The sequence below is a fragment of the Panthera onca genome, chromosome D1 (genome assembly GCF_046562875.1).
Source record: "Panthera onca isolate mPanOnc1 chromosome D1, mPanOnc1 haplotype 2, whole genome shotgun sequence".
Lineage (NCBI taxonomy): Eukaryota > Metazoa > Chordata > Mammalia > Carnivora > Felidae > Panthera > Panthera onca.
The window spans coordinates 69,606,781-69,629,212 of record NC_138348.1 but is presented as its reverse complement, the minus strand read 5'-3'; the positions used below and the strand labels follow the sequence as shown (position 1 = coordinate 69,629,212).

At 45.9% G+C, this 22,432-nt stretch overlaps 2 protein-coding genes across 2 annotated transcripts; one reads left to right on the top strand and one right to left on the bottom strand.

The window, feature by feature from the left end:
- Positions 1–4,464: 4,464 nt before the first annotated feature.
- Positions 4,465–13,243, bottom strand: LOC144612852 (uncharacterized). The gene is made up of 4 exons (XM_078432602.1): positions 13,133–13,243; positions 12,615–13,080; positions 10,826–10,876; positions 4,465–4,673 (listed from the first exon to the last, which is right to left on the bottom strand). Exons 1-4 carry the CDS (start codon positions 13,241–13,243, stop codon positions 4,645–4,647), a joined length of 657 nt encoding a protein of 218 aa, XP_078288728.1. The 3' UTR covers positions 4,465–4,644.
- Positions 13,122–22,121, top strand: FZD4 (frizzled class receptor 4). The gene is made up of 2 exons (XM_060605408.3): positions 13,122–13,535; positions 15,689–22,121. The coding sequence occupies exons 1-2, from the start codon at positions 13,242–13,244 to the stop codon at positions 17,015–17,017; spliced, it is 1,623 nt and encodes a 540-aa protein (XP_060461391.1). The 5' UTR covers positions 13,122–13,241; the 3' UTR covers positions 17,018–22,121.
- Positions 22,122–22,432: the final 311 nt, after the last annotated feature.

Sequence of the window (22,432 nt, the reverse complement as noted above, 5' to 3'; positions counted from 1 at the left end):
CGTTCAACACCTATGCTAGGACCTAGCACTAGAGATAAATCAAACATGCCTCAATCTTCGCAAAATTCACAGTCTATTAGGAAGAATGCCTATGGAAGCATTCTGTGACCAACAGAAAACTATACCACTTAAGGGATTATCATTATTAAGGAGACAGTCTTGCACTAGAACTTAGATGCTGAGAAGACTAGTAATATTTACTGACCACCATTGAATTTTCACAAAAATCCTACTGGTATGATTGTTGGGTCAGTTATGATGCCTCTAAGTGCAAGAACTAGCAAGTTCAACTGAAAGTGACTTAAACAAGAAGAAAAAATGTATTATCTCACTTAACCCCATGTTTAGACATAAAGATCAAGGGGTTGATTAATTCAGTAGCTCAATCGTATCTGCAAGAACCCATGTTCTTTCCATCTCTCTGCTCACTCATTGTATTGGTCAGGGTTCCTCAGAAAAACAGAACCAGTAGGGTATATATATATATACATACACACAGGCATATATACATATACATACATACATATATATACACATACCTATGTACACACGTATATTTAAAGGGATTTATTATAACAACTTGGGTATGGAGGCTGACTAGTCCCAAGATCTTCAGGGTAAGCCAGTAAGCTGGTAACCTAGGAGAGCTGATGATGTAGTGTCAGTCTGAAGGCTGGAAGGCTCAAAACCCACGAAGAACCAATAGTTCAGTTAGAGCCCAAAGGCAGAAACAAAACAGTGTCCCAGCTTGAAGGCAGTAAAGCAGGAGGAATCTCCCCATTCCAGGGGATGGTTGGCCTTTTTATTCTATTTAGGTCTTCAACTGATTGGATGAGGCCCACCCACATTAGGGAGAGCAATCTGCTTTACACAATCTATTGATTTAAATGTTAAACACATCCAAAAGTCCTGACAGAAACACTCAGAATAATGTTTAGCAAAACATCTAAGTGCCCTATGGCCCAATCGAGTTGACATATAAAAACTAATCATACATTCATCTTCAGTATTTGGCTTACACTTTTGGTTATGAGGGATGGCAGGAACACTTCCAGTTATCATGTCCTCATACAACATCCACAAGCTGGAGTAAGAAAAGGCAGAATTGGGGGTGCCCGGGTGGCTCAGTTGGTTAAGTGTCTGACTTCAGCTCAGGTCATGATCTCACACCTAGTGCGTTCAAGCCTTGCATTGAGCTCAGTGCTGACAGTTTGGAGGCTGGAGCTTGCTTTGGAGGCTCTGTCCCTCCCCCACTCACACTCTGTCTCTCTATCTCAAAAATGAATAAACACTTAAAAAATTTTTAAAAAAAGAAAAGGCAGATTTTTCTCCATTTCCTTTCTGAAAGTTAGGGAAAATGTCCCAAGGGATGAGCCTTCCCTACCTACCCCGCACACTCCTACATCCATCCCATTAGCTAGAATTATGTCATATACCCATTCCTAATGCAATCACTTGCAAGGGGAAAATTTACCTCATGCCCTAAGATTAGGGAAGAGCTCATCTTTTTATGAGGCACTTGATATCCTGATACATTATTGTTAGGAAGGAAGAAAAGTCTGGATTGGGCACATAGGGTTGGGGGAAGATACTGGCTCAATAACCAACAATGTCTTCCATAATTTCTATTATCCTATTTTAAAGGTATGAACACTAAGGCTCAAGAGACTGAGTTGGTCAGCATCACATACCTAGCAAACTGTCTGGCATGAAGTTCCAATCAAATCCTTCTGGCTCTAATTTGCTTGTTCTTGTGCTATTTGCAGGTCTATTTTAAATACTCCTAACTAACTCTGTCCTGTACTGTAGTCTTGGGCACATACCTTATTCCCTCCAATTCTTTGTCTTTATCACTGATAAATAGACATAACAATAGTCCTTACCTTTTAGAGTATCACTTAACTTAGTGTGTGTAAAGCACTTTCACTATTACAGATCTTCCTTGATTCGTGATGGAGTTACATGCCGATACACCCATCAAAAGTTGAAAATATTGTTAAGTAAAAATGTATTTAATCTATTGAACATCATGACTTAGCCTTGCCTACCTTCAGTGTGCTCAGAATACTTATATTAGCTTACCATTGGGCAAAATCGTCTAACACAAAGCCTACTGTGATTTTATAATAAAGTGCTGAATATCTCACGTAATTGACTGAATACTGTACTGTGTGAAAAATAGAATGGTTGTAAGTGTATGGATTGTTCACCCTTGTGATTATGTGGCTGCCAAGAGCCGTGCCTTGCTGCCACTGCCCAGCATCACGAGACAGGATCATCCCCCACAGTGTTAGCCTGAAAAAGATCAAAACTCAAAGTTCGAAGTACGGTTTCTACTGAGTGTGTATTTTTTTTAATGTTTATTTTATTTTTGAGAGAGAGAGAGAGACAGAACATAAGCAGAGGAAAGGCAGAGAGAGAAGGAGACACAGAATCTGAAGCGGGCTCCAGGCTCTGAGCTATCAGCACAGAGCCTGACGCGGGGCTCCAACCCATGAACTACGAGATCATGACCTGAGTCCAAGTTGGACGTTCAACCAACTGAGCCACCCAGGCGCCCCTCTACTGAGTGTGTATTGTTTGTGCACCTTGTAAAGTCAAAAACTCATGAGCTGAACCATTGTAAGTTATGGACTGTCCATATTTGCTGCTCCACCACAGTGTAAAAAACCATATATTGTACAACTGTAGGGGGCACTATTTACCTAGAATATAAAATGAATTATGCCCCTGGAGTTTCACCAATGCATCACACTTACTAAGAGGCACAGAAAACTTACCTCTAGAATGAGGAGTGGTGACTTCTTGGGTTTAAGTAGTACAACACTGGCAAGTTTTAACTCAATGCCACAACAAACAGGTGAAAGAAAGCCAAGAAAATTTTCTAAGGCCGATGATAAGGACCTTCATATATGGATCTCATTCTCACATAAGCGCTAGGATGATAAAGAAATTTTGTTACTGCTTCTGTTTTCCCTGTAGAGAGTTATTGTGCTAGGGCTTAATTCTAAGAAGGAAACAGAATTTCCTAATTTCCTTGCTAGAAGATATTGTCAGTCATTCAACACCCTTTCCTGGGGGCTCACTGTGTTTTTGTGTTCTACATGCCAAAAGATGATTCATGTAAATACTGATCTGTGAAGTCAGAAGGCCTGACTTCTAGTCTTATTCTGTGTCTAGCTAGCAGTACCAAAGTGGAGAGTCACTTAACATTTCCTTTTCTCTCTGTAATCACATGTATCTGCCAATGAGGTGATGAGGTAGATTCTTTGGTCTCTAAGAGTGTCTTCCAGTTCTGACATTCTCTAAGCCACATAACTCCCATTGCCCTGGCTTCATGCTGATGCTGGAATTCAGATGTTGGAATTATAATGTTTCATTAGCAAGGATGTCTTGGCTCATGCCTCGAGGGAGGCTTTAACAGCACAGAAGCAGAAATGGGAAAGTCATTCAATACAACTCCTCTGAAAGCAATGTTTGGACAAGAAGGAAGGAGAAACAGGATGGCTGGAGCAGAGGAGGGACTGGCCACTCTGAAGGGTGGGCAGGCAGGGCAGATCCCGTCATCCTTAGTGCAAGTGGTCATATGTGGCAGTATAACTGAGAAAGCAGAAGGGCCCAGTTTTACTGAGCAATCTATCACCTCGCCGTGTGTATAAGCAGCCTGAACCCTCAGGTCTGATTAATGGGTCTGCTCCTTTTTACCCACAACAATGCAGGTTTGCCTAGCGAGGAGGTGAAGGGAAGACACTCTCATGTGCTGGGAACAGTCCTGGAGGCAGGGGAAAGGATATCTAGTTCTAACTCTGTCTTGGGGAAGTCATCTCCACCAATTGGGTCTCAGCTTCTCTGTCTGTTAAGTGGGGTCCTGCAGAAAATGACCTGAAAGGTTCCTTCCAGAAACCATCTAACAGATGCTACTGTTTGTTTTCATGGGTCTGAAAACTGTTTTCTTTTTGTAACATTTATTTTTTATTTTTGAGAGAGACAGAGCGAGCGAGGGAGGGGCAGAGAGAGAGGGAGACACAGAATCCGTAGCAGGCTCCAGGCTCTGAGCTGTCAGCACAGAGCCCGATGTAGGGCTTGAACCCACAAACTGCAAGATCACGACCTGAGCTGAAGTCGGACATTTAACCAACTGAGCCAACCAGGCGCCCCTCAAAACTGTTTTCTTAAAATGTGTCCCTTCTTCTTGTTTTAGAACAGAAATGAAACCCCAGGTATGGATTACTGTAGTCAAAAGGGATAATAGAGAAAAACAAGGCAGGAAGCCCTAAAATTCAGTCAAATTTTGAACCTAAAAAATTGAGGGCTACTAAAAGGGAAATCAGAAAAATGCAGGCATTTGGAAATTCCCAGGATGGGATAAATGAGTGATCTTTAATGTCTTCCCTGTTTGGGGGAGCTACTTCAGTTACCTTAGCAATGCATACTATAAGGACTCAATAAATAGTTATTGGCTGATTAACTCTACTATAATGATTAGGCAAGGAACTAGCTGATTATCAAAGGTTCTTTGTAGTTCTAACATCCTATGCTACATTTTGCTGAATTCCAAGACAGGTCCGCCTGATTCCACAGCCTGAGCTTTTAACCATTATGCATCCTACTTTACACAGCTTCATTGCCTCCCCAAGTTGGAATTCAGCCTTCTCGGGACTCTGTTTCCTCACCTGTAAAACAGGGAGAATAACAGTAGGTACTATACAGTTTTGTTCACTGAACAAATATTTACTGAGTACCTGCTAGGCACCAGGGGTATATTAGTGAATCAGACAGTTAAGACCCTGTACTTGTGGAAACTCTTTCCAGTTAGGAGAAAGAGAAAATTGACAGATAAGCGAGTAACCCAGACAATGACAGGCACCAATAAGTGCCATGAAGGAAATAAAACAGGGCTAAGGAGTATGTGACGGGAGGGAAGGATGAGATGTGAGTGTTGGAGCAGATGTCTCAGAGAAAATGACATTTGTCAGGAAGGAGCGGCCCAGAGAAGATGGGGGAGAATGATGATGGCATTCTATGCAGAGGAGAAACTAGAGACCTTACAGCAAGAACCATATGGGCATGTTTTAGGAAAAGAGAGAAAGTCAATGTAGCTGGAGTGTGGTGAGCAAGGCAGGGGGTATGACCAGAGGTGAGGGAAGATGGCCAGACCTCATATAAGACTTTGTAGGCCTCCCTCATAAATTTTGTTCTAACAGCAACAGGAGACCACTGATGAGTTTCCAGCAATTTCAGAGAAGACATGATCTGTGGAAGCTGGTTTGAAAATTTCCCCGTTTGTTGTGTAGAGGAGAGATTGTCAGTGAGCAATGGTGGAGAGATGCCTGTCAGGAGACAGGTGCCCAAGTGACAGCTGATGAGGGCTGGACAGTTTGTGGTGGTGGAGATAGAGAGCAAAGTGATTCAAATTTAGGATATATTCTAGAGGGCATGTGGATTAAATGAGGTAATCTGTGCAAAACACCTCACAAAGTGCCTGACAGAAGGGGCTCAATTAAGTGCTTGCTGTAGATAATAAGACCTGGTGCACGCAGGCCAGTCACACTTCCATTAATTCAAAGAGAAATCTGCCAAATACTTAGGTCACAGAGCAGGTTAGCAAACTGATTTAAGCTCTGATTATGTATGTGCCATTTGGGCAAGTCACATTTGTGGGCCTCAGTTTCCCCATTTATAAAATGAGGAGTGGACCAAATGAACTCTACGGCAGCTTCCAGAGCTAACATCCTATGAATCTTTTTGATGGGATATATCGTCAGGATGTGCTCAGAGAGGAAGAGTCACTATGAGTAAGGTAGAATAAAGAATTTATAACAAGGATTCCCCCCTATAAAACTGTGGAAACTAGTGAAGTATTCTATGCCAGGCATTGCCTCTGTGCCTGGTGTTGGACCCAAAGTCAGTATAGATCAGCCAGCCCCAGGATCAAGAAGGAAAGCTAGACACAGAGTTCGGGAAGTCAAGGGCAAATCAGAACACACAAACTGGATCCTAACTCTGTCTAAACATCTCTTCTCTTGATACAGGTGACCTGTAGAAGCTAGAGCCCTTAACTACGGAGCTACTCATGCACCTGGACCAAGACTCAGAGAAGCTGAAGGAGGAGCTCATACAGGTCTGAGCGCGGACCCTGCCGACAAGTGAGCCAGCACATTCAATGTGGATGAACCACCACTGTGCCTGGCGCCCAACTCTCACTGTCAGAGTATAAAACATGGCTTCACATCCACCTCCCCAGCCTTGTGCCAATTTCTCTTGTGGCCAATGCTGATCTGGAACCACATAGGGAAGGGAATTCTGGCAAGCGAGTTCCAACATAGCTAAATTGACAGTACAGAGCTACCAGAGTCTACTCCTTGTCAACTTGGCATTCATATACACTTAAAAAAATTTTTTTAAGTTTATTTATCTATTTTGAGACAGAGAGTGTGTGTTGCACAAGCAGGGGAAGGGCAGCGAGAACGAGAGACAGAATCCCAAGCAGGCTCTGCACCATCAGCACAGAGGCAATGAGGGGCTTGAGCTCACAAACTGTGAGATCATGACCTGAGCTGAGATTAAGAGCCCGACACAGAACCGACTGCGCCACTCAGGTGTCCCTCATACATGCTTTTTAAAATGATACTTAGCTTTTAAGTGAAGACAACAACCAAATCATGTTTCCAGTTAACAGAACCCAATTGCCCCTCATGCAATTGAAAACATGCTATTCTTCTCCCTAAGAGACAATATAAGGTCCCTTTATCCATCTTTGGTTAACATTTATTCTTTTTCTAGCTCAGTCACCTCCCCCTTTGGAAGTAAGAGCTTTGGGAGGTGATTAGGTCATGGGAGTGGAGCCTTTATAAAATTATTTTTTAATGTTTATTTATTTTTGAGAGAAAGAGAGAGACAGACTGCAAGGAGAGGAGAAACAGAGAGAGAGAGGGACAGAGGATTCAAAGCAGGCTCTGAGCTGACAGAAGCAAGCCTGACATGGGGCCCGAGCTCATGAGCCGCAAGATCATGACCTAAGCCAACGTTGGACGCTCAACCAACTGAGTCACCCAGGCACCCCGAGAGTGGAGCACTCATAAAAGAGACCGCAGAGAGTTCCCTCATCCCTTCTTCTGTGGGAGGACATAACAAAGAGACAGACATCTATGAACCAGGAAATGTGCCCTTACTAGATCCATAACCTGCTGGTGTCCTGCTTGGAGCTCTTAGCATCCAGAGCTATTAGAAATAAATTTCTGTTTCTAAGCCAGCCAGTGTGTGGTACTGTGCTATGGCATCCCAAGTGAACTAAGAGAGACATAAAACAATAACCATCATGGATTTTGTGTGTCAGGAATTTGGAAGAACCACAGTAAGAATGGTTCTTCTATGCCTCAAAATGTCTGGGTTGAGATGACTCAAACAGCTGGAGGTAGGAACCACTGGAACCATGGAATCTACTTCCAAGATGGTTTATTCTTTCATACTTCTGGGACTTAGCCCGGTATAGCTGAAGGTCAGGCTCATCTGGGACCATCAGCTAGAAAATCTGCAGAGTGGTCTCAAGGTAGCGACTACTTAAAAGGCTGTTCAGAGCTCCAGAATGAATTTCCCAGTAAATAAGGTACAGGCTGCATGGCCTTTTATGACATAGTTTTGGAAGTCACCTGGTGTCACTTACACTGTATTCAATTGGTTGAAGAAGGCACAAGCTTTCCAAAATTCAAGGGGAGGAAATATAAACTGCCCTTCAATGGGAGGAATGTTGAATTTGAGGCTATGTTTTAAAATCACTCTAAGATTTTGTCTAGTCTAGTTCATGCTTATCCACAGCAGGTGGCTAGTTCACCCTTTTTCATTATTTAGCATCATTTCTGTTCTTTTCTCACCTGTATCAACAGATGAGAGGGCTGTGCATGAGAATATCGTTACACGTGCTTTCTTTCCATGCTTCCCCGGCTCTCTTAGAAACTCATACACTCCTCATAGCTAGATTCACATTTCAAATTTTCTACAAACTTACTACTCACAGGTGATCTCCTGACTTATAACTCTTTGTCTGGATACACCTGGATTTATGATTCCTAATGACTTCAATTGATAATAATGAGATCACTGGTCAACTAGCCAATGAATGTTGACAAGAAAATATCTTGGGCTGATTCATGAAGTTTAGAAACAAGCTTCTGAACCAAACAAAAATTCTAGCCAAGGCATTTTTCTACCTTAAAATGTTTAAGAATCAGCACAGTAAAACAGAAAAGGAAGGTAAGTGGTTGGCATAACATCTGAGTTCTGAAAGCTGAAAGCTGTCTTGTTAGGAGTGGCCTATAGAATAGACTTGACCATCATTCTGGAACCAGTTAAGTTGCATTTTGATGGTCTCCTACACCCAGAACATAATGAAGGCTTTCTTTTTCTAAAGAATTAGAGCACATATAGCCTGAACCATTCCTTTACTTATTCAACAGGCATCTATTAAGTGCTTTGAATGGGTCAGGTAGTGTTCTCCTTTGCTGTTCAGAAACACAGCGGTGAAGAAGACACAGCCTCTGACCTCAGAGGACTGTGAAAGAGAGAAAAACCAAGCCAAACCAAAACCAATACCAATGAGTAATGGAGCTCAAGAAAAAGCACTTAACTATAAACAGGTTTCACTAAGGGCATGGACCACCTTTTACATGTCTCCATACCTCCCATAATGCAGCTCAGTGACAGGTCCACAATAACCTATCACTAAACATTTGCTAATGGTTTGACTAACAAATACTGAAATGTAACGAGGTTGTAGAGGTACAAAGTGTGTTTGCATTGTTTTTTTGCCTCCTGCACAGGTTTGTGGTTGCCCATCTGTACGTTAAACCATCTCCATGAATGGATACAAATGTCCTATATACCATCTTCTGTTGGTAGGAGGAACAACAGGGTTCTGATTCCTTCACATGCAAGAGCTCTCTGCTGACTTCATTCTTCAATGCTGGCTAGTGGTGCAAGTGATAAGAAGACACTTTGGGGTCTGCCACTTAGGAGCCGTTACTTAAATCTCTTGGGGTCTGTGATTCCTCAACTTTGAGCAAGATTAGTGCTCCTTTCTTCTTTACTCAGTACACATGACTTTGTTTCATAACTGGTTTGGGTGCAGAGGAAGATGTAGCACCCAGACTATATACCAACTGATGGGATCTGGCCTGGCTTCTCCCCATGCTTCTGTTGTTCCACAGTCAAGTCCCTGTCCTTATGAGGTTTTGGTCCCAGTGAATTTTCCCCTCAAAAACTGAACAGGATAATAATGAACCATTTTCTTGCATTTTCTATCAAGACTGCTCTTTGTGAGTTCTAAATGTTCTGTCCATATTCAAAGAAGCTGGTTTCTTCATGAGTGGTTGGAATAAGACTTCTCTTGGAAGCTACTGAATATGGATTAGTTGGATTGTTTCTCAGGAAATAAAAAGCAGGCTCTGGGGTGGCTACTTCAACACTTAATTGGGTTAGCAAAGACCTGCAAATGAGAGGCTTTCCTTAGGAGGGAAAGGATGTTTACGGCCCCCCACCCCCCTAGGTGGTGGGTTTTAACCTAAACCCTTGTCTTTAAATGCAGCCTTTAATTTAGAAACCATTACAAGAATCTATTAGAGCAGAAAACGTCAGGTTGGAAAATTAACACATCACAGGAGTTAATTAGAACCCAGCCTCTCATTAGATGCAAATAGAGAGCCCTCCAACTGCCCAGTGGCCTGCCGAAGTCACATTTGTCACAGCTCTAAAGTGGCTGCATCTTCCCCACTCAGAGAGTGGACAGAGGAAGCTTCCCAAGCACTCAGGCCAGAGCCTAGAGGCCCTGCCCTTTAGGTCAGTGGAAGGTACAATTCACATGCCCTCATCTTCTACTCCTCTCCTAAATGCTCTGCCTATCACAGGGTGGAGAGCCCTCTGCCTGGAACTCCCTCAGGGAAGTGTTTTCTGCAACAAAGACAAACATGCCGTGCCTGTCACCAGGAGCAGACTGGCGACTGTGTAAACCACTCTGTGAGAGGGAGGCTGAGGGGCTCCAGGCCATTCAGACTTAGCTCTAAGTCATGGTCTTTGTTTTCTTTCCACTTTCAGACTGAAATGTGATTCCCCTGGCTTTCTTTTTTGGAAAATACCTTTGAGGAGTTCCATGCAGAAAGAAAAGCTGTTGACAGGAAAAGCTCCTGCCGGGGAAGGGGCTTCTTCCAAGGGTTCTCAAAGGAGACAGTGCTTGAAGCGAGCTGAGGCAGGGATGCCAGGGCTAGGAATAAGAAGTCCAGATCACCAGAGGGTCATCTCTAACTACGGACTAGGCAATGTGTCAAGCAGTTTCCTCTGTAAGAGTAATACCGTGCACATAAACTTTTAGGCCAGGCAGACATGTGTCTGAGTCCTCTGCCACTCACTGTGTGATCTTGAATAAATTGCTTAACCTCTCAAAACATCAGGTTTCTCACGCTGTTGTGTGAGATAAATGCAATAATACACGTAAAACTTGTAAGGCAGTAGCCGGCAGAGAGCAAGTGTCCTATAGGCGTTGTTGTTGGTTTGATAATAGTATTGCTTCCCCCACTAACGGTGTTCCCTCTGTGTGCCAGGCCCTGTGCTGTTCCTTGACCTCATGGACTTTATCGTTTAATAAACCATGTGCACATACCTTTAGCACAAAGAAAGCCCCCTCTCCTTTCTGCAAATTCCACAGAAGTGCCAATTGCACACGAACTCTGCTTCGTTGAGTAGCTCAGACTGCTGCAGTCATCCCCCTTTGAGCAGCCCTGTAACCTCAGCTACCTCTACCCTCCATTTACCCACAATTCTCTCCGTGTGTACTTACCACAGTGAGGTACATCTGTCTGTTCATTTTCTGTCTGCTCCTGTGAGTTCCCTAGGGGATGAGGATCACTTGGTCATTTGATTCATTCATCTCCTCATTTACTCATCTCTGGAGGCCAATGGTCTCCTGCATTACTCAGCACAGTCACACAGAAGATTCAAACCCACTGCTGAGTATGTAGATTTCCAGCTGGGAACATTTCTGGGGAAATAACCCTGCATCTCATGTTTGAAAGGCCTCCTTGGGTGCTGGTTTGATTGGTCTTCCATTTTCTGACTATCATTTTGGTTACAGCCTCAGTTTCTTCATCTCTTTAAGGTGCTATAATAGAGTCCTTCCCTGGGAGGTTGTGATGATGGCTGGAGACACAGCAACTTTTATGTGCCCAACACAATTCTAAGTACAGAGCGAAAAACCCAGAAAAGTTGATTCCATTCTTGCCTTCAGCCAAGTCTAGTTGCCAATGTAAGAAAACTAAAACTGTAAGGTAAAATATGAACACCACAGGAGAGGGGCAGATATCCTTCTGACTTGTATTTCTGCCATATGGCTGAAATAGAGGATACAAAAGCATAAAAATTTGGTCCCTGTCACCAAGCCTCTGGAAAACTTTGGCAAGTGTTGGCCAAAAAGATCTCAGGAAGAGAGTCGAAAGCTCTTCATCCAGATAGTCAGACCTGGGCTTGCAGGCAGGCGATGTCTTTGGGACCTGACTGGAAGGCAGGACTCATTTCACAACAAAAACCAGGCTATTTTGCACTTACTTTGTATGTGCCAGACACTGTGCTAAATGATTTAGGGGCATTATCTCATTTAACTCTTAGAACAACTGTGTGGGATAAACACGAATTTCCTTATTTTACACATGGCCAATTCGAATCTCAGAGAGGCACAGTAGATTTACCCCAGTCAAGCAACAAGTAAATGGTTTAGAAATCCACCTGCTGAGGGTTTCACTGGTCTGATTGGAAAGGGAAGGGGTGGACCAGCACAAACCTCCATCCGAGGGATGGGGAGTGGGATGGGGAGGAATGAGAGAGAGGGAAATTTGGATCACAACAGAGGTCGCATGATCCCCAGACCTCCAGGACCCTTCGTAGAAGAGGAATAAGTTAGAGATGCAGGCTGCAGGGGAGGGATGCCCGGGAGGCTGGGGGAGGGGACCCTCGGTGGTTGTGCGCCTTCTTCGCCTCCTGTGCACACAGGTCAAGCCTCTCCCCTCCCGCCCTCTCACCCTCCCAACCTTATTTAGAAACCGTGTCCCCGAGACAGGAAGGGCGGCGGGCCGAGAAGCACGGAGCGTCCCGGTCTCATTTCCTTTCGAATCCCCCTGTGGAATTTCATTTCATACGGTGAGGAAATCGGAGCGCGAGACCGTCGGCTGGTCTGCTGCTCCGGGGCGCCTCCCCCACTCGCGGCTGGAGACAGGCAGCTCCCGGGCGCAGGTCGGGCCGAGTCTGGGGGCGGGGAGACGGGGCCGGGCTCCAAACCAAGCAAGTTAGCAGGGAAAATAGCTGCGAGCTCGCACTGTACCAGGCACGGGGCTAAGCGTTTTACGCATTATCTCTAATCCTCCCGAGTCTCTTCACGGATGAGGAAACTGACGCCGAGACGTTGAGCAATTTGCTCAAGGTCACACAGCCGGGATTTAAAGCCACAATCTTGGTAAACCTGAATCCCGTGTTCTTTGTGTACGTTTCTCTGCCTGATAGGTAGTTTGCCACGGGCCGAGGTGACAGCCGGAAGAGGGAAAGGAAAGGGAGCCGACTAATCTGGGAGCATTTCTCACCTGGGAGAGGAGGGGGCTGGCTGGCCCGGCGGGAGCAACTCGGCTCCATCCCCGCCTGGCCCCCGAGCGCCGCGACCCGGGTGGGAGGAAAAGTGAGAGCCGGGAAGCCGGGCGGGGCGCTCCGGGAGGGAGGGAAGGAGGGGGGGGAGGGGGGAGAGGGAGGGCGGCGGGCGGGGGCCTGACCCTGCCAGCGGCAGAACGGCCCCGCCCCCCGCTGCCCCCGGCGCCCGCCCATTGGAGAGGCGCGCTGTCCGTCCCGCCCCGCCACCGCCCAGCGAACCTCCAGCGCCGCGCAGGGCTCGGGCGGTGAGAGCGGCGCGGCGCTGGGTGCTGGCGGGATTCGTTGAGACGCAGAGCGGACGCCGCCGGCGCCGGGTTGGGGGCTCGCAGCCTGCAGCCATGACCCTCGCAGTCTGTCCTTCGGCCCCGGCCACGGGCGTCTAATATCCCACACAGTCGCGCGCAGCTGCCAGAGAGCCGGCCGCTGCCCCTTCGTCGCCCTTGGCGCCTTATCACACTCTCTTTCCCGGAGCTGGGAGCAGCGCGGGCAGCCGGCGCCCCCGTGCAAACTGGGGGTGTCTGCTGGACCAGCCCCCGCCGCCGCCGCCGCCGCCCCCGGCTCTGGCCATGGCCTGGCGGGGCTCAGTGCCGAGCGTCGTGGGGGCGCCCGGGGGCGTCGATCTCAGTCTGCGGCTGCTGCTGCTGCTGCTGCTGTTGCTGCTGCTCCCGGGGCCAGCGCGAGGCTTCGGGGACGAAGAGGAGCGGCGCTGCGACCCCATCCGCATCTCCATGTGCCAGAACCTGGGCTACAACGTGACCAAGATGCCCAACCTGGTGGGGCACGAGCTGCAGACAGACGCCGAGCTGCAGCTGACAACTTTCACGCCGCTCATCCAGTACGGCTGCTCCAGCCAGCTGCAGGTGGGCGCCCCCACCCCCACCCCTGGCGGGACAGGGACCCCTTGGGCAGGGACGCCTCAAACTAACTCCGTGGAGCCCTTGCCAAACCAAGCCCCCTGCCCCCTTCCTAGGCAGAAGGATATAACTATCCTGGAAAAGTGATTTCCATCCCCACCCCCACTTTTGTGTCCCTTCTCAGGGACTGAAAGCCAAAACGTTGTGTAAGTCATCTGGCCTACGAAAGAACCCACTCTTAACACCCCGCCCTTCCGTTTTTCTCCCCTGTTCACCCGTGTCTGGCCAAGCCCCTAACCCCAGTGGAGCTGAGGGGGTTATCTTTGCCAAGGATTCTGGCCGCCGCTGCTCGGTGGGCGAGTCCCCAGCAGGACAGCCAGCTGAAACTAAGACTTGGAAGGAAGGAGAGATAAGGAGACGGGAACTTCTCCTCCCTCACGACCTCCATTCTCCCCCATATTTTTGGGTGGGAGAGTAAATGAAACACCACTGCCCCATTTTCTGCGGAGTGGCCCCTCCTCGCGTCATCCCGCATGACTTTGGAGGTCATGCTGGATGGAATGCTTGGGTGGCTTGAGACGTTCTGATCTTTAGGGTTGAGGGCAGGTTTAGGACTTAGACGGCAGGAAACACTCCCCGCTTGGGAAAAAGGTGACGGAGTGGTCAAACACCAGGAAGGTAATTTATATAATGGAGGATTCTTTTTTTCAATCATTAAAATTTTTAAAGCTTATGTAATGGTAGAGAAAATGTTCGTCCTACAATAAATGAAGAAATAATTTGCATATACAGTGTGATTATAATCTGAACAAAAACAACAACCAATTCATTTTTCTTTTTTTAAGGAACTGAAAGAGAATTCTTAACAGTGTTAGCACTAGGGAAAAAAAGTGTTAGCACTGGTTGTGCTTTGGTTGGTGAGGCTATGAGTGATTTTTATAAATTTAGAAAAGAGAGAACTTGGGGGAAAAAATAGGGGGTAGTTTTCCAGGCTGAAAACTTCAGAAATCCGTGGTTCTGGTTGTAACTTCTGAGAGATAAGAAACAGGCAGACAGCTTACTTACTAGGTGCATGTTTTTACATAGGTCACTTTAAAAGTTGGATTGTGGTTTCAGAAAGATGGTTGTTGGGATTAGACCTGTTGCTGCTGAAATGTCCCTTTGGAGCTTTCAGAACTTTAGAACTAGGTTATAAAAGCTTAAGAAACGATCCTCTAGCTCTCAGTTTGGAAACAGCACATATCCTGACATCAGTGGCAATTTCGTTGGAGAAACAGCTTTTGCAGGGATATATATTTTTAATTACATGTATCCTGGGGAAGCAGCCAAGCTGTTTTGAAGGACAGGACTGGATCCCTTTACATGCTGGAAAATAGTTACTTGTAACTCTAGACTTCATAGACAACATCTGTAAGGAGCCAAGCAGACTGTTTATCAATGCTGGAGGAATTGAGGACAGCAACTGGGCTCTCCCCTGCTGGTGTTGCAGTTTCAGGGACTTAACATTTATATTTTCCTATTGTGCTTCATTATTATGCATTGGGGAAACCTGGCCAAACAAACCCCTGGTGACCAGAGACCTCAACCTGCATCCTATCCTTGGGTCTCACAGTGTCTTAATTAGGACATTTTCTCTTTCAGTATGGGAACTGATTAAAAATTAATTTTAGGGGATCAAGTAGAGAAAAGACAGTATATTAACAGGAGAAAAGCTGGATCTACATATTTTTTTTTTACGTTTATTTTTATGGTGATAAAGAAACGAGGATGAAAATAAATCTCCCCATCGCTGAAATGACTCAGTCATTTGATTAGTCTGTTCGGCTCTTTCAAACAGGGAGTCTCAAAGTCAATTTTTAAGGTTTATTTTCTTAAGCGTTTTCAAAAAGGAATTATGTAACTCTTCAGGTCCTTTTTATGTATGTATTTATTTCTGTTCTCCTGGATTTGTGACAAGGATTGCTAGAACCAAAAGAAGAAATGTGTACAAGCCATGGATTTTTAGGCACCCCAGTTTGAGGTCAGAGTAAACAGAGTCCCTATGGCTGGTTTAAAAGTAGATAGATACTTTGCCTGGAAGCATTCACCTCCGCTTCGTGCAAGCAGTTGGTCAGACTTCCAAGTCATTGTTTTCTTTGTTCATTTCATTACTTTTCCAGTTCTTCCTTTGTTCGGTGTATGTGCCAATGTGCACAGAGAAGATCAACATCCCCATCGGCCCATGTGGCGGCATGTGTCTTTCGGTCAAGAGGCGCTGTGAACCTGTCCTGAAGGAATTTGGCTTTGCCTGGCCAGAGAGCCTGAACTGCAGCAAATTCCCACCCCAGAATGACCACAACCACATGTGCATGGAAGGGCCAGGGGATGAAGAGGTGCCATTACCTCACAAGACCCCCATCCAGCCTGGAGAAGAGTGCCACTCTGTAGGAACCAACTCGGATCAGTACATCTGGGTGAAAAGGAGTTTGAACTGTGTTCTCAAGTGTGGCTATGACGCTGGCTTATACAGTCGCTCGGCCAAGGAGTTCACAGACATCTGGATGGCCGTGTGGGCCAGCCTGTGCTTCATCTCCACTGCCTTCACAGTGCTGACCTTCCTGATCGATTCTTCCAGGTTTTCCTACCCTGAGCGCCCCATCATATTTCTCAGTATGTGCTATAATATTTATAGCATTGCTTATATTGTCAGGCTGACTGTAGGCCGGGAAAGGATATCCTGCGATTTTGAAGAGGCAGCAGAACCTGTTCTCATCCAAGAAGGACTTAAGAACACAGGATGTGCAATCATTTTCTTGCTGATGTACTTTTTCGGAATGGCTAGTTCCATCTGGTGGGTTATCCTGACACTTACTTGGTTTTTAGCGGCAGGACTCAAGTGGGGTCATGAAGCCATTGAAATGCACAGCTCTTATTTCCACATTGCCGCCTGGGCCATCCCTGCAGTGAAAACCATTGTCATCTTGATCATGAGACTGGTGGACGCTGATGAACTCACCGGCCTGTGCTACGTGGGAAACCAAAACCTCGATGCCCTCACAGGCTTTGTGGTGGCCCCCCTCTTCACTTACTTGGTGATAGGAACTTTGTTCATTGCTGCAGGTTTAGTGGCCTTGTTCAAAATTCGGTCCAATCTTCAAAAGGATGGGACAAAGACAGACAAGCTGGAAAGGCTGATGGTCAAGATTGGGGTCTTCTCTGTCTTGTACACAGTTCCTGCCACCTGTGTGATCGCCTGTTATTTCTATGAAATCTCCAACTGGGCGCTCTTCCGGTATTCTGCAGATGACTCCAATACGGCAGTCGAAATGTTGAAAATTTTTATGTCTTTGCTGGTGGGCATCACTTCAGGCATGTGGATTTGGTCTGCCAAAACTCTTCACACGTGGCAGAAGTGTTCTAACAGATTGGTGAATTCTGGGAAGGTGAAGAGAGAGAAGCGAGGAAACGGGTGGGTGAAGCCTGGGAAAGGCAATGAAACTGTGGTATAAGGCTACCCGGCCTCCATACTTTCCAAATGTTGAAGGTGGGAATGCTAGCATTTTGGTGCAAAATGCGACAAAAAGTTTCATGCAGTGAATCTCAGTATGAACCAACTGGCAACACTTAAGTGACCCCTTAAGCCACCGCCACCTGCCCCCCCCCCCCCCACTCCCCAGCAATCATAAAAGTAATGATTTTGCTGCAGACTTTGGAATGATCCAAAATGGAAAAGCCAGTTAGAGGCTTTCAAAGCTGTGAAAAATCAAAACATTGATCACTTTAGCAGGTCGCAGCTTGGAGCGTGGAGGTCCTGCCTAGATTCCAGGAGGGTCCAGGGCGATGCTGCTTTTCCCTGCAGAGTGGGATTTGAGCTGTGAGTAGATAACTTGCAGGGAGAAAGATGAACTTTTTTAACCCTTAAAATCTTAAATACTAACTGGGTCTGTCAGATAGCAAAGCAATCTATAAACACTGGAAACACTGGGTTCAGAGAAGTGTTACAAGAGTTTTATAGTTTGGCTGATCTAACATAAACATTTTCTGTGGTGCGCTGTCTGCTGTTTAGAATTTTGTGGATTGCTCTCCCAAGAGGTGGTGTCAGAATCTTTCAGTGCCTTTGTCATAAAACAGAATTGTTTGAAAAAACAAGAGTACTGTGCAAACACACGTAAGGTATCCAGTGGATTTTTCTTCTCTCTCTTCCTCTTAAATTTCAACATCCCTGTTCTAGGCTGCTGCTGTTTTCTTCATTTTACATTAATGACTCAAAATAGGTATTTTTATAGGAATTTTTGCACTGCAGCATGTCTAATGAGGGGAAAAGTAAGGGTGATTCACTTTCTGACAATCATTTAATTCAGAGGAAAATGAGATTTACCAAGTCGACTTACCTTACCGACCCCAGAGACCTATTGCATTGAGCAATGGGGACTTAATATATTTTACTTTGTGTGATTGCATCTATGCAGACGCCAGTCTGGAAGAGCTAAAATGTTAAGTTTCTTGGCAACTTTGCATTCACACAGATTAGCTGTGTAATTTGTGTGTGTCAGTTACAATTAAAAGCACATTCTTGGACCATGACATAATAGCATACTCAACTGACTTTAAAACTATGGTCAGCTTGCATTCTCAGAATGATGGTGCCTTTCTTTCCTTTACCATAAGAATGTTATCGGAGTCTAGTCTACTACCACAGTGAAGACTTTTTCTGTTTCGTAGAGAGAATTTAGGACAGCTAATCCAACTAGTTGGTGCATAATTGTTTCCTAGTAATTGGCAAAGTCTCCTTGTAAGCTTTCATTGGAGGCAATGTGGCCTGGAGTATTTATATGGTGCTTAATGAATCTCCAGAATGCCAGCCAGGAGCTTGATTGGTTAGTAAGGAATAAAGTGTAGACCATATGAAATGAACTGCAAACTTGTAGCAGCACAGGTCTTAATTGCCTTTTGCAGAGGTATCCAGAGCTTTTAAAATTTATGCTTTATGTTCCTCACAATGGGGTACCCCCTAGCAGCCTCTCAAAAGTTGCAATTCTTTTAAAATTGTAACTGGACTTTCTCTTAACCTGCCTCAGGCCTTCTAATCACCAGATCTCTGGGACAAATTGTTGACAATGTCACAGGCTGCTCTCCTTGTAGCTCATACCTATCTTTGCTTCAACAACTACTTTGCAATGACTCATTTATTTATTCATACCCCACCCCCTCCCTCTAAAAACAGGTAGGAAATCTTTTATCATATTTCTTTCTGGGAAAACATTTCCAGGGACTCAAAATCCCAAATAGGTGGTCAAATTCTGGAAGTAAGCATGCCCTTTTTTGTTTTTGTAAGCTTTATGCCCATGGTTCCCAGGGTTTGACATTTTCCTTTCTTCTTTCCTCTGTTTCTGGGGGCTCTTGAGTGGAGTCTGAGGCAAAGATGCATATAAGATCTGTTGTGTATTTTGGATGGGAAAGTCTTGGGGCTTTGAAGACAGATGCTAAATGGGCACGGGTGGCCCCTGGCATGTGTGCTGAGCCCGAGTACCTTGGCTGGACTCTGGGTCAGGGTTCTAGGAGCATGAGAAATGATCCCCAGAAGGACCGGTTGAACTCCATCTGAGACTGAGTCGCCTAGGAAATATAAAATGTGAACTCCGTGTGCTGCTTGCAGACAGTTCCCATAGCTAGCCAGGGCCCTGGAGCATGCGTCCCCGGGCGGAGCCTGCCCTTACTCACGCTCCACTCCAGTGTCTTGGGAGTTGTGCTGAGACTCTGGCCCAGGAAAGGGAAGAAGGAGGGTGCAGCAGGGCACTGGCCTGACTGCTAGGTTATAGGGGTTTGTAATGCAATTTTGTTTGGAATGTTTCCGCGATTGTGTGCCCAAGGCAGCACCTAGCAGAGGGCCAGGCACAGAGTAGGTGCTCAATATTTGTGAACAATGAAATAATAATAAGAGTACGTGGGGGAAACTATACACCCGAGTTCTGGAGCCGTGGCCTGACAACTTTCTGGGTTTTAAACGATCTCTTCTACAAATCTCTTGCCTTCTCAGGGGAAGTCTATTTGATCCGAAGTGGCTGTTGGTGCAGACGGGATTAGTAGCCCTGGCAATGTCACAGGGCTGCGGGCCTTTCCTTTCACATTCCAGACAATGGAGAGTGTTTATGGTTTCAGGAAAGGAGCTTTGTGGCTGAGGAGTCAGTTACCTTGTTACCTTGACACGACTCCATCACCTTAAGTTGGTATTTGTTTAAAAAAAAAAAAAAAAAAGTCAATTATTAGCACACTTACCGCGTGCCAACCACGTGTAGAGCCTTGTGTTAGGCACCAAAGGGGACGTCGTGCAGTATAAGCTCTGTCCTTCCAAATGACGTGGACTGAGGATTCTGGGTCTGCTGACTTGCTGTTGGTTTTTTGGGAAGGAGCATGGGCCTCTGAATTGTCATCTGTTTCACTGTGTCCATCCCATAAACCTCTGCAAGTCAGTAACAGGGGTTTGACAGAAATCATTAGCCCTATTTCATGACAATCTCTGTGGGAATCCCCTCAGAAGGCTATGAACATTGGCTTAAAACAGACATGAGCTCCCACACCTAATGTGACTGCGGGGACAGGCACTTCATGGCTTGGGTGTGCCATGTAATGAATACAGGTGAATTTGAGGACATCTTGCTAGGGAAAAGGTTAGGGCTGTTTTTCTTTGATATCTAGAATAAGTAGGTGTGATTGTAGCTTCCTACCTCACCAGAAGTCAACTTCCTCTTCCTGCAGGAAGCTATAGTCACACTTCTGGAGATTTTATTCTACAGAGCCCAAAGGCACCACTGTCCACCCTCCACTCTGGCAAACTCCTCTTTATCTTCCTTCATAAAGGCCACACCTCAGGGCAGAGGAACATGGGGTAGGGTGGAACTGACCTGAACCATCTGGTTGAGCTACTTGGTTGATTCATATCCTTTTTCCTCCACGGAGACCCGTTTCCTGATCTCTGAGACTGCTTCTGAGCTGGCAGCTTGCTCAGGGTCCTGAAACCGGAGAAGGGGTGATACTTTTTATTTCCCTGAGAAGATCTCTGATTTTCCTCTCCCCAGTCACTCCGTCGCCTACACCCCCAAATCAGGGAAACTTCTGTGTTTAGGTTCTGAATTGTGGCTTTACCAGCACTCTGAACTCTGTCCTCTCTCATCCCCCCTCAGCCTCCTGGTCACTGAATTCAGGGCTTACTGTGTTAGGAACCAAGCTGGGACCTGAGGACACAGAGGAGTTTAGTAATCTCAGCCCTGGAGGGCAGACCTAATTTAAAAAGATGTCACCAGGCTAGTGCAGTCTTTGGTTCCTGGTGAGGTGGCCACAGAAGCAGGGAGGAGAGCCACAGAACAGACTTTGGAAAGGAGCCCCCAAGATCAGGCTACATCCTGAATTTCATTCTGTGATGGGAGAGATTGGAGGGAGTTGCTTTTCCAGCCAATTATGTCAAGTCACTGGACTCTAACGGTTCCTTGTGTTCTTCTATTGTATTTGGGTTCAGAGTCCTCATCTAGGTTTGTATAATGTTTGGCAAAGGACCCGGGTTATCATTTTTCCTCTGGGTCTAGGTCATAGATCTTGGAAACTCCTAGAAGAGTATTTTGCTCCTACCAAGGATCAGATACCAGAGTGTTAAATAATGGATTTTGTTTTACTGTGGCCTGGTCAGAGCTCTCTGCCTCTGCCTCTTGCCATGCACATGCACAGTAACGGCATACTGGCTGTCACCAAGAGGGAAGTGAACCCTGACCCTCCCCAACAGGCCTCTTCCCCTTGGTGAGGCCACTTGCCCTGTAGCAACCTGTTCCTATTTTCCCTTATTTCCCTTCTTCTTGGCACCAGCAAATTCCCAGTATTTGCCCAGGTGGTTTATAGAGAGCCTGTCTGAGGTCTTCTATGAGCCATGTCCTCCAGGCTTTTGTGGCTCCCTGATCTCCTGCAACATTCAGTATATGACCACTGTCATCTCAGAAGGCTTCTGAGAAGAGGGGCAGGAGCACCTCTGCCCCCCGAAGCCTGGTCCATCTTCTCCCCCAGGATGTGCACCTCTCCACATCCTGCTCATGGGCTCAGGCCCCAACTTGGTTGTGTGTTTTGGGAGGGGGAGGCTGCTCTCCAGCTCTCTCCCAGCGGGGCATCTAAGTGGTTCTGAATTTTTTCCTACCTCACAGGGATGTTGTGAGACTTTAGAAGGTCTCAAGATGAAAGGCCCCTTGAGCTCTTTGTAGGAAAGGTGAAGTAAATGTCAGGTGTGCTTCTTTGTGACAAGGTGAAATGGGACTCAGCATCTTGTGCAGCAGTCAGGCTGGTGCTCTGTGACCTGTCCTTGGATCCCCATGCCATCCTGCAACTCCTTCCACCTTGAGGCCAGCCTGGGGGGGGGCTCTCAGATGTTCAACATAGAGGTACCAGGCAAACCCCTGCTACACATGCCCTAACAAATTGCTGAACGTCAAAGGAAATGGACCCTGCTTTTAAGGATGTACAAATGTATGTCTGCATTGATGTCTGTACTGTAAATTTCTAATTTATCACTGTACAAAAAAATAAACTTTGCTATTTAATTTTTGTATTAAAGGAAAATAAAGTTTTGTTTATTAACTAGTCTGTGATTTGGCATATTTCTGGGGGTGTATGATAGCCTCCAGGAAGCACACATTCCCAGCAGTGAGAAATAGAGAATTTGGTTTGCAGGACAGATTGAGAGCCTTTCTGAGAGCCTCTTTGTTTCTTTTTTGCTGGTGCTATTTTTCGCCTCTGGGATTTCTCCTGGGTCAGCAAACCCCCAAGGTCCAAGGTCAACAGAATTTATCACTACTGTGGTCATAAGTACCACTCAAATGGTCACATGACACTCTGGACGTAACTGTAGTTCCCAAGCTGTCATCCCATGACACTACTTTTTGACATTT

Excerpts from the sequence above, each read along its gene's own strand:
- FZD4 (XM_060605408.3), top strand. The coding sequence starts at position 13,242 with ATGGCCTGGCGGGGCTCAGTGCCGAGCGTCGTGGGGGCGCCCGGGGGC. Across the intron at positions 13,536-15,688 it reads GCTGCTCCAGCCAGCTGCAG|TTCTTCCTTTGTTCGGTGTA; the intron begins GTGGGCGCCCCC and ends TTACTTTTCCAG.
- LOC144612852 (XM_078432602.1), bottom strand. The coding sequence starts at position 13,243 with ATGGCCAGAGCCGGGGGCGGCGGCGGCGGCGGCGGGGGCTGGTCCAGC. Across the intron at positions 10,877-12,614 it reads CCAGCCCCCTCCTCTCCCAG|GGAACTCACAGGAGCAGACA; the intron begins GTGAGAAATGCT and ends CTCATCCCCTAG. Across the intron at positions 4,674-10,825 it reads GACAGATGTACCTCACTGTG|GTGAGGAAACAGAGTCCCGA; the intron begins GTAAGTACACAC and ends CCTGTTTTACAG.